The sequence below is a fragment of the Aotus nancymaae genome, unplaced genomic scaffold (assembly GCF_030222135.1).
Source record: "Aotus nancymaae isolate 86718 unplaced genomic scaffold, 86718_ANA_hifiasm-v0.15.2.pri h1tg000015l_1, whole genome shotgun sequence".
Lineage (NCBI taxonomy): Eukaryota > Metazoa > Chordata > Mammalia > Primates > Aotidae > Aotus > Aotus nancymaae.
In genome coordinates this window covers 101,272-113,377 of record NW_026988427.1, presented here as the reverse complement: position 1 = coordinate 113,377, position 12,106 = coordinate 101,272, and the positions used below count along the sequence as shown (strand labels likewise).

The window sequence follows — 12,106 nt, the reverse complement described above, 5'->3', positions numbered from 1 at the left end:
TAGTTAGAGAGCCACCATAAAACACCACATTGCCAACCTCCACGTAGTCAGCATAGTAAAGCAACAAGCAACCTTTCCAGAACAAAACTCACTCTTTCCTGTGCCCAGGTAGCTACTCTGCCTTTAGATTTTTTGAAAAAGTCCAATTTGACAGGGCCCTGGGACAAGTTACTGAGTTAAAAAGGACCACCTTAGTGGATGATCTGCCATTTTATTTGAGTTTTCTTTTTCAGGAAAAGATAAGGGGATGTAGAAAAGAGGCTTTAATCCATCAGCCTCACTCCCCTCCTTCCTGACACCAACAGAAATGGGCCCAAGTGGTAACTGAAAATATAAATTTAAGAAAAACGTGTTAGAAGCATACTCCCCATTCCCTTAATTTTTGCTAATTATCACATAAGTAGATCTTCGCCTGTGGGATACTCTGCCGAAGCTATCAGGCCATAGGCTAGGAGGCAAATGAGGGTGCTCAGATCAGTAATTAATCACAAAGTAAGCCAAATGCACAACACACTTCATTTCAGAACAATTTCATAAACGCTTCCCCACCCCTGCCACCTCCTCCTCACTCACAAGATTTCATCTCCTAATTGCAAAAACTTTTTGGCATGGGAATGTCTTTGTGAAGAAGAGAGGACTCAATTTGGGCCATCTCTCTAAAGAAGACACGGGAACAAGGACGCTTCTCCAATTAATCAGCAAATGCTTTACTCCAGCTTTCGGGCCAAAGGATCGATTTACATAAAGCTACTTCTCGAGATGAATCTGCCTCCCCCTCTCCTCCCCCTGCCTTCCCCTTGTCCAGCCAGCATTAGACATGCTACTGAATTTCAGATTGACAGTGTCAGCTACGACAATCAAATTAGGGATGAAAGCCTCAGATGGCTGCCAAGGAAGAGGGACAGAGGGGGCAGGCACCAGTATGTCAGCCTCAGAGGAGGATGGATTGTATAGAAATGGGTTCCCTTTCCCAAACCTCACTGGACAGACACATAGCTCCAAACAGTAAGAAAGAAACAAAACACCAGTCTCCATTCTTTTGAATCAGGTAAACGAGCCCCTCATCCACACTCGACCAAGGTTGATAAATAAGCCGTAACATCTCATTGGGCCTAAAATTGGCAGGGGACTATCTCAGGTACATAATTAGATCTTCACAATCAGATGATTTTCAGCACCAGATTTCTGCACACAATGTGAAGACACCAAACTCGTACCCCCTGAAGCGTACATAATGAGGTACACATGGACTGAGGAGTCAGACGCTTGTCGTTGGAACCCCGCTGATATTTCCTGGACCACTTAGTGACACACAGAAGCCTGGACCAGAACAGAGGGCATAATTGGGCTGATAATGAGAGCTCCCCAATCCCATCTAATGTAACTAACTGCCTTGTCGCTAAATTGTGATAATCCCAGGGATTAGTGAGCTGTTGAGAAGCTCAGCTTCTGTACCATTTGCTGGAGATGATCAGTCAATTATAATGCCGTTTCATGAACACAAAGAGCCTTTGTTGGAGTTGCATATGATAATTAAATGAAGAAAGCTTCTGTTTGGACTGGAAGCATCAGTTAACCCTGCTAGCCCTGGAAGACTCAGATTACATTCTGTGGCTGCAAAGAGGTATCTGTTCACAGGAGGAATGGCTGAATGAATAGAATATTCTAAACCATGGCTTGCTGCCCTGGATTCAGGACTTCCAACCTTGACTGATTTTCCTCTGCATTTCCTATCTGTATACTCAAATCCCAAAGCAGTCTTGTATTGGGCTCTTTAGATTGGCTTCAACATCTGAAGACATTTTCCCACCCTCAGCAATGAGATGCTCCTGAGTGGCTTTCTGAAATACGGATTAAATGTCATTACTGTCCCCACTTCGGCCTTCTCTTGTGACTATCTATCCCATAGGCATTTTGCCCAACATCAGCAGTCTCATGTCTGAGACACAGGAGGGCTTTGCATCCTGCTCCCAAAATTTCCCTAAAATTAGACTTTAACATTTAAGGTAGTAGGATGCTAAATTTGTGAACTTCACGCTAGAACGTGAAGATAGGAATTTGCGTTTATGTACTGCATTAAAGTTTAGAAAGCACTCGCTTGTCCATTATCTCTGATGCCTATCTCGGTTTCATAGACGTACAAGCTGAGGTTCAGAGAATTGAACTGATGCTCTGAAAGACACATAGCATGCTGAGTAGCAGAACCAGTACTTAACACCTAATCCGATGCAATAGTCATTCCACCCATGATTCTCAAACATTTAAAATTAGACTCAAACCTAATTAGGGTTTCTGATTCAATAGGTCTGGGATGGACCCCGGGAATCTGCATTCTTTTTTTATTATGGAAAATATCGCACATACACAAAAGTAAAGCATAGATGATAAATGAACCTCCTTCGTACTTATCACTAAGCTCCAATAAGTATCAACCCCCAGCCAACCTTGTTTCATCAATTCCTCTACCACTTCCCCCTCTCCTTTATTATTCTGAAGCAAAACTTAGAGATCATCATTTTATTCCTAATTATTCCAGTACGTGTCTCTCAAAGATAAAGACATAAATGAAAGAAAACATAACCACAATTCTCACTTTAAATTTTAAAAAATTAACAGAAATGAATGTGTATTTTGTTCTCATAGCAGGGTTCTTGGTCCATCTGATCAGAAAATTCTTCTATGACAGCAACTGCCCAGCACCATGTCAACTCTTAATAATATCTTTGTATTGTTCTAATTTTTCTCAAACCGTCCACCTTGAAAGATAAAACCAAAGTACCTGATGAAAAAAAGCCTGCATTCCCTGTGAGTCCTAGTGATTCAAATTGACATCTCTCTTTTTTCCTTCCTAAAATCTAAAAAGATTTTGGGACCCGACTAAAACTGTAAAATCTTTTACTTGGTGTCTGGGAACAATTAATAGTGTGAGTTTAGAGACAGGCTTTCTACTGGATAAAAAGGAAGAAACAATAAAACCGCTGCGCTTACTTTTTTTTTTTTTTTTTTGAGATGAAGTCGCACTCTGTCGCCCAGGCTGGAGTGCAGTGGTACAATCTTGGCTCACTCCAACCTCCTCGTCCCAGGTTCAAGCAATTCTCCTGCCTCCGCCTTCTGAGTACGTGTCATTACAGGCGTGCACTACCACGTCCGGCTAATTTTTTGTATTTTTAGTAGAGTTGGAGTTTTACCATGTTGGCCAGGCTGGCCTCGAACTCCTGACATCAGGTGATCTACCCTCCTCAGCCTCCCAAGGTGCTGGGATTATGGATGTGAGCCACTGTACCCATCCTTGCTCTCAGTTTTTGAGGTGTCTAGATGTTTATTTTGTATTTGTAAAAGTAAGGGGGTCTGTTCTTTGTATCTGTGATGAATAAGGATGTAAACTGCAGGAGGATAGAGACTTGGGACTGTCCACTTTTCTATCTCAACTTCAAACACAGTGGAACACATAGTAGATATTCAATTTATTTTCACTGAGGGAAATGAGCATCTCAGCTGACATTCAATCCATCAGTATTAAACATCTGAATGGCATGGCCAGGATTTTTTTAATGAATTTGTCGGGGAAAGGATTGCAGAAGGAGCTTGTATTGATATCCTTCATCCAGTAACTTTTTAACATCAAGCGAGCATGCAATGTAAACTCCTGCTACATTGAAATATTCAAAAACACAACTGGAGCAGTGGGAAATAATTGGTGTTTTTTTGTCCCCCATTGATACTTTGATTCCCTGGATCCCTGAGATAGGTGGCAGTTCTTTCAGGAAATGAGTCAGTTACTCCATTGTAATCTTCCTCAGACAAAGGCTGCCATTGACTAGACACCCAGCTGGAGGTACCAGAGCTTAGCTGGGACATATGCTTGGCGCTCATTTGATTTTGACAGTGACCCAACTGCAAGCATATAATCTTGCTTATTAAGATAAATTGCCTGCAGAAGAGATGTACCTATTAAGATAAATCCTCCCTGAAGTCCACATTGTAGAATCCCCAGGGAATAATTTCTCCTGCATATTTGTCCCTCCTGCTGTATAAAATAAGGTAAGCAAAACAGTGTCTTTCCCTTTAGTTCTTAGCACAGAGGGATGAGTCACACGGTTACTATATATTAGAAGTGGGGGTTCAGGGGGCAGGAGCAAAGAGTGCAGCTTTTTGTAAGATGGTAGTATTGAGAGTACAGGAAGTTTTAGATTCGTAGATTATCCGTCAGAAATTTTTAAATCCCTAAATGAGTTTTGATTGATACTGAATGCACCAATGGGCAGGTTTCCTCCTACTAGGCAGAAAATGTGAAAGTAATTTTAATATATATTCAGGCCAAAGAGAATCAGAATGGTAATCCACTGCCCTGATCCCAAATCCAATAATGGTTCCAAATATAAATGCTTTTAAGATCATCCCCTATTTTAGCCTGACTATTCACGAGTTGATGGAGTGTTTTTTTAATGTTACTAAAAAGGCGCCACATTGGTCTCAGTGCAGAGGGATTGAGGAGGTAGGCAAAGAAGTGTAAACCTCACCAGGCCAGATTGGGTAGTTCCCACATTCTTTGGTCAGTCAGTTTGCTGTGTAGCCTCTTGATCTTTGGTCCTAGATCTGCCGTCTTTTGACGGTGATATTTTAATCTGCCGAGGACTTGCAGATTCATAACTGTCCTTGAAGCCTTCTTAGGAATACTTTGGGGTGGATCCCCTTGGGTTCCTTCCATTGCTACTGGATCCTATGACCTGCTTCTTTGAACTTCACTGCCAAAGTCTCCTGGCTGAGAACATCTTCAGCAATCTGTCCTTGGGTTGCTGGAGTCACTTCACCCAGCATTCATGGAGGGCAGGCAGAACCTGGCAATTTACATTTCTCTTGAGTGGTCCCTAACCAAGGGATTAGGTACCAAGTGGTCCCTAACTGTCTGACACAGGGCTGCAAAAGCCCAGCTCCCTTGCTCAGAGACAGGGAGCCCACAATATTGGGCTAAGGCCAAGACTTCACCTGACTGTACTTTTATTCACCTTTTCCATTCCAATCCCTCATGGTCCCTCCTGGGAGAACTTCATTAATCAATCACTTAACCTCTGTGTCTTTGGCTCGCTGTCTGCTTCTGAGGGAACCCAACATAAGACAGACCTTCTATTTCTGAATCCAGCTCTCCCGTTTTATCCAAAAGAATCTGCAATCAAACATGGCTACCCCTGTCTAGGTGATAGATGAGAGAAACTTTAATCACTCCCTCAGATTTTATGGAAAGAGTATAGCAACATTTATATATTTTATTCTTTGTAGAATTGAAGGCATATGTCCTGGGGGTGCTGAAAAAGGACATTTTCAGCAATGTCAATCCAGAGCTAAATGGGAGGAAACTACAAAAAGGAAATGCAGCTATTTATTGAGTGCTTAGAGTGTTCTAGATACTGTGCCAAGTGCTCTGCAGAGTACTACAACCTTAGTTTAATAAATCATAATGGTACCTGTATAGACTTCCAGGTGGGACACTGTGATATTTCTGGGCACAGTATCCATATGACTTAGCAAAGCAGTCGCATTTGACAATTGGAGATGTAAGAGACATGAGATTGACCATATTCACACAACTAACGTGCAGATGATTACACACGGGGCTCTACATGTCTCATTTCATTCTCACAATTAACTGATGAGGTAAAACTAACAGCCCCACTGTAAAGATGGGAAAACGGAGGCAGAGAGCATTTTAGTCTTGAATGATCATACAGATCATAAGTAGCCCCACCCACTTCAGAAACAAGAAATCTCCCAAGTTTTGAGGAGCTTCCAAGCCCCACTTTGTAGCTTCAGAATTAATTTGGGAGTGACAACTTGGATCAAATTCACTCCACAAACTGCCATTTTAACACAGACAGGATTTCCTGGTAGCATGAATGTGACCAAGACAAGTGCATTGTCCCCAGCAGAGCAAAGAGGAGAACGTGTTCCTGCCCCTAGTCTTGCAGGGGTAGGGGTGAAGGTGGGAACTGTCATTCTCTGCTCCTCGGAGAATAAAGCAGGCCTGACATTGCAGGGAGAGCCCCAGGAAGCATTTCAAAAGCTCCACTGGAACTAGACAGCCTTTCAATCCATTTATCAAAGTGTCTGCAGTTCCCATTTCAAGGTAGATGAAGCAATAATAAATTTGTGAAGAAAGTTAATCTGTGTCCAAAGCATTTTAGTAAATTAAAAAGGGGGGAGGGTGGCTGGAAGGGGGATATGTTGGTTCTTGCCAACTCCTATTTGACTTACTGTCTCCTCAATAAGTCCTCTTCGGTCTTGTGTTTTTGGATGGAATAATCAGTCGGTTAATCATTTTCCGGAAGCTGGAAAATGCACTTTAGCTAATGCAGTTCTCCGTTTCTCTCAAAGCCCTAATTATTTAAAAAGGCATCCCAATACCTAGCCCCACTTCCCAACCAAGAAAGCCTTTCCCATCAGCCATCTTCCTTTACTTACCCAGAAAAATTCAGCACACCGCCCACTCCTCTACCCTACTCCAATCTCATACCTTTCTTCAAATGTTTCTTTTTAAAAAAAAAATCCCCTTCTGGGGTCACTTCTGAGCAGTTCCTCAGTCCTGAGCGGCTTTCCTCGTGAAGGGGGAGGCACTAAAACCCCAACAAGCAATTGGCCAGAAGTAGGCTCTTGGGCATTGTGGATAGATTTTGTTATTTTTATTTAAGTGTCAGTGGAAAATGGTGGCTCTTGTCTCTCTCAAGGATAGTACTTAACAATAGCTCCGCGCTCTGGCATCACACTGAGATAAACACACTATTAGGGTCTCTCACAAAGGCCCTGCGATAATTGTGAAGGGACCGTTACCGAAAATGAAGCGCCCAGCCCTGAACCCTCCTCCACGCCCCATCAGTAACACCATTAAAGCTGTCAGTTTGTCAGCCCACTGGAGGTATTTATGAAATCAATATACAGTCCTGCAGATGGATGGCAGCAGTATTGTTAGCCGGAGAAGAGAGGCTCCATGGAAAATAAAATTAATAAAATTTACAAGCAGATTGTCATGGGGAACAGATAAATTCCCTACAATCTACTGTTTTGCTCAATTGGGACAGGAGAAAAGCAGTGACAGGGAGATGGGAAGAAAGCTGTGTTTTAACAGGCTCCTTAAAGTAGGAGCAAGGCTGGTTATATTTACAGCAAGAAAATACTGAACAGAAACCAAAGTGCTGCCCCACCCAAGTGCAGGATTGTGCCTGTGTGGGAGGTCTCTCAACAACATGACCAGATTTTTCTGCTTAAATATCGCTCTCCTCTCCTCAGCCCACCGTATTGCAAACCAGAACCTTTGTGCAATTCCTACTCCTCCCAGTGTATTTTGGGATGTCATCTACTCAGGAAAGGTTAGTGCATTACTGGAATACATGCCCCCTCATCCAGCTTCTAGCTATGGTTCAAGCTGACAGCTCTAAACCTCTCTCCTCTTTGCTCCCCCTGCCTCTGATCTTGATCATCAGCCATTTTCCAAAAGTGTGACTGGAGCTCATCTTCCACAGCGGCCAGAGAGAGCAGCCAAGCCTGGGAGGGTAGTGGGCAAAGGCTCGGTAGCCTACGGACCAGCTTCATTTGGCAGAAAAGACTGGAATCACTGTGACTGCCAGAGCCTCGGGTGCTGCCCAGATGCCTGGTGGAAATTGCATTAGTAGGATGACAGGACCCGGGCCCCTGCTCCGGAGGCTGATGGAGAGCAGCTGAGTGGCCTTGGTGACACCGCCTGACCTCTGCTGTCATCGTGGGCTTTGTTCAGCGCCCTGACTCCAGGCTGGAGCCCTGCTCATTGAATCAAGCCTGGCTGGGGGGCCTGAGACCGGGCTCATTGTGCATCTGAATTTACTTACATCGGTTACAGACAGAGGAAACTGAATTTGAGATAGGGAGCACCCTGTTATTCAGCCCCAGAAGCCACTAGTACTCACATCTGTACTCTACCCCAAGTCTGAGCCTTGTTTTGGGGTCTAATGGTGGCCCCAGATGATCCTCAAGTGTCGTCTTAGCTAGCTGCTCAGAGCACATGGCTTGTCTCAGCAGGGGATGGGAGATCAGAAAAAAGTGGACACTTCTCTTCTGCTTCCTCTTTTCCCTCCTGCCCCTTTGCAAAATGTTCATTTAGACTGTCCAAATTTTAGTGGAGGGTAGTCATCTGATCTCTCTTGCCAAATATATCTGGAATGATCTAAAGTTTTGATTAGGTGCCCTTGGAAAATCAGTGTGAGAGTGTCCGCAGGTACAATCTGTCCATAGGTCAACTTAGCTAGGACCTGTCTAACCTGTGACCAGCAAGTTCTCCTTATAGGACCCAGTACCAAGGATATAGTTGGACAAGGTCCCCAAAATGTTCATGCAGAGAAATTCACCCTAGTGTTTCATTAAATAGCAAGTAAATACATAAATGCCTACCCAACAATTTAGGATCATATAGCCACTCGTACAATTGGATGATATACAACCATTTAAAATGTTGACATCGGCCGGGCGCAGTGGCTCACGCCTGTAATCCCAGCACTTTGGGAGGCCGAGGCGGGTGGATCACAAGGTCAAGAGATTGAGACCATCCTGGTCAACATGGTGAAACCCCGTCTCTACTAAAAATGCAAAAAATTAGCTGGGCATGGTGGCGCGTGCCTGTAATCCCAGCTACTCAGGAGGCTGAGGCAGGAGAATTGCCTGAACCCAGGAGGCGGAGGTTGCGGTGAGCCGAGATCGCGCCATTGCACTCCAGTCTGGGTAACAAGAGCGAAACTGTCTCAAAAAAAAAAAAAGTTGACATCTATATACTATTATTGACAGGGACAGATGTTCTCAATGTAGCAAACAAAAATAATAGGTTATAATAGTCTATATATTCTAAGGTCATGCTGGTGGAATATATATATATATATCACTCCTAATTGGTAGCAGTAGTTAGATCTACGTTATTTTTTTTGTACCTTCATATTTGAGGATTTTTCGGTGTTTTTTAAAAAAATAAAGTGTATGTACAGGTTGTATGTGTGTGTGTCATACCTTTTATATCTGAAGAAAGTGTAAAGAGCTCACTGTGTCCCTAGCCCCCGGCTCTGCAGCCCCCACCATGCCATAGTCCTCAGAGAGGCTTCTGCAGCCCATGGCTGTGCGAGACCAGCCAGGAAGGAGGCACGGCATGAGTGTTTTGCCCGGCCAGTTCACACGCTCTTGGAGGCCTGATGGGTCTTTACAGATCGATTATTCGCTGAGATCCACGCAGGCCTGAGCTCTGAATGAAAACAAGTGCACATGTTTGGTCTAGCAAACAATAACAGTGGAACACAAAACAAACAAAATAAGCCCGTGTCTTTCCTAGAAAGGAAATAAGGCTTTGGGAATGCTTACAGCCTAGGACAAGACTTAGGTTTGAGCCAACTGTGAGACCTGACACTATCCCTTCCCCTCCTCAAAGCAACATGCTGGCACTGCTTAAGACTAGGGGAGGTGCCTGTGGGACCGCCACTTTGGATGGATTTGTGGAAATGCAATTTGAATTTATCATGCCTGTCACTGAGAGAAGATCCAGGGGCCCCCAGGAATCCCTGGGACTCTAGAATAAGCTGAAGTGGTCATCCCCCCTCAGAAAATCAGAATGGGCAGGCTCTGTTCCAATCCCAGATTACAAAGGCAGACTGTCCTGAGCAGCAGAGGACAGCCCTGAGAGATGGGAGATTGAGCTGCGTTGACCCCGCAGTGGGGGAGGAATGCCGTATGGGGGTTGGGAGGGGGGGCAGGGAGTTGTCTCCAGGAGGTGGGAAAACAGAGAATTGGGTGCAGTATGAGCAACAAATAACCCAGCATCTTGGCTCGTGGCCTGGAGGTGCGAGACCACCCACAGAGCCCGCCCTGGAGGCGAGCTGCTCCGCCTGGTAACCATTTCAGCAAAGGCCATCACTTGAAGAACAATGTGAATGCTTGTAGCAGCCTGGGGCCTGAGACCAAACAGCCCCCAAACACTCTGACCGCAGAGGCAGCAGCCTGGGGAGGGAGGTTGTTATCATTTAATGAGATGCAGATCGAGCCGGCCTGAGTCTTTAACGCAGTGTGCCTCTTCTCTTCTTGTTTAGAGATTTGAGTGAAAACCAGATCCAGGGGATCCCAAGGAAGGCGTTCCGCGGCATCACCGACGTGAAGAACCTGTAAGTGCTGTTTTCGTTGCTTCAGTACAGATGTGGCGACTTGGGCTCTCTGATCAGAATGGGGGTGAGGGATGGGACAGGAGGGCAGTCCAGGCGCCTTCAGAGATGAGATGGAGGGCTGTGCTCAAGTGGTTTCTAGGGAGCACAGGTCCGATGCCACAATAGTGTCATAGAAGCCTGTGCTTCACTGGTTAATCATTCCCAGGTATGAGCATTGGCGCCTCAGAGCCTGCTGAGTTACAGCCTGGCCCTACAGAACCTTGGTGCAAAGTAGCTTTGCCCAATATCATTATCATCTTCTGTAAAATGGAGACGGTAACCTTGTGGGCCTGTTTTGTGCAACCGAGAAAGTATTTAAAAGAAAGAAACAGCTTAGTGCCCCATACATAGTATGCGGTCAATCACTTGGAACCTTGATGACGGTGGTGCTGAAGCTCTCACTATTATTAATAGGATCATCATCCGCTCCTGAGAGAGAGCATTGGGACGTATATCCCAGGAAGTTGGGGAGACATAGCCAGATCCACTTCCACTGCCCTAGGATTTTTTTTAATACTTTTTATTTTGAAATGATTTTCGATTTGCAGGAAGTTTCAAAAAATAGTAAACAAGTCCGGGTACCAGTTTCCCCCAATGGTAGCATCTGATGTAACCACAGTACAGTATCAACACTAGGAAACTGACATTGGTACGCTCCACAGACCTTATTCTTCAGATTTCACATTCCACGTGCGCTCACTTGTGTGCACCTGTGCGAGGGCGGGCATGAGTAGTTCTGTGGGATTTCATCACATGCAGATTCGTGCAGCTGTCACCACGGTCAAGAGGCAGGACTCTTCCGTCACGACATTTTTAAACTTTGACCATTTCCTACCTGGCTTCTACTGACCCCTTGTTTGTGACTCCTGGGATCCTGCAAGGACTATGCCTTGAATTTTCTACCTAAATCATTGTGCCCATGGGGTCAGAACATGCTTTCGGAGAGGGGTAGAGAGGAAGGTCTGGTTTGGCTGAGCAAGCACTTTTGCCCAGCAGCCTTCTCTGCAGCCCTAGATTCAATTTGAGACGTCTTAAGGGAGGCTTAAAAAAAGACATTGTCACTTTTCCCTATAATGAATGCGGGGGTGTTAGTTTACTGGCACACTGAAGGCAGCTGGTGATGGCTTCCAGATGCAGGTTATCTGCCTCCCCTGTGGCCTTAGCGGAAAGCTTTTGGTGTTTAACATGCAGAGCACACAAGAGGGCAGAGGCGTCTCAGGGGTGGGTGGAGGGAACAGAGAAGCAGAGAGGACTTTGCAAGGGGCTGGAGGACAAGGAGGCTGCCTGCTGCTGCTTCTGACGGTGTTTTCCTAAGAGCAGGAAGGGGCGGGGTGGAGCAGCCACAGCCACAAAGAATGGGAGTTTCTTTGCAGGACAGGTGTAGGCTTCTCACAAGAAATAACCTCCTGACTTTACATATCTTCCTGAGAAAACAAGATGCAGAAAACCAAACCTTCAAAACGACTAAATAAATGAGGAGAGATCTTCTATCATCCTGAGCTGGCGCTTTTAACATTTTAGAGTACTTTTCTAGGATTTCATTCCATGCATTCCAAGAACTCAAGACTGTTCACATGAACCAAAAACAGCTATGTTAATTAGCCTGCCAGAATGTCAGGGTGCAAGAAAATGGAGGCCCAGAGAGGGGCAGTGACTAACTCAGGGTCAGCCAGCTTTCTGATGATTGAACCCCAAAAGAACATTTTGCATATATGAAGTGATATATCGGTCAGATCTCATGATACTAATTTTAAATGGATCAGTTAACCAAAAAGAACATATTGTAGTGATGTATAAGCAAGGCTGTACAGTTAATTACCAACTATGTTTTTGATTGTTAAGAAAATGAGTAAATCCCACAGTGGTTCTTTTTTTTTTTTTTTGAGACGGAGTCTCGCTCTGACACCTAG

At 44.7% G+C, this 12,106-nt stretch overlaps 1 protein-coding gene across 1 annotated transcript in view; it reads left to right on the top strand.

Moving 5' to 3' along the window:
- LOC135275147 (slit homolog 3 protein-like) overlaps positions 1 to 12,106 on the top strand; it is a 516,506-nt gene that overhangs the window by 407,362 nt on the left and 97,038 nt on the right. Inside the window, exon 5 of the mRNA XM_064376518.1 lies at positions 10,086 to 10,157. Within this exon, the coding sequence (XP_064232588.1) occupies positions 10,086 to 10,157 (72 nt within the window). The remainder of the gene's footprint in view (positions 1 to 10,085; positions 10,158 to 12,106) is intronic.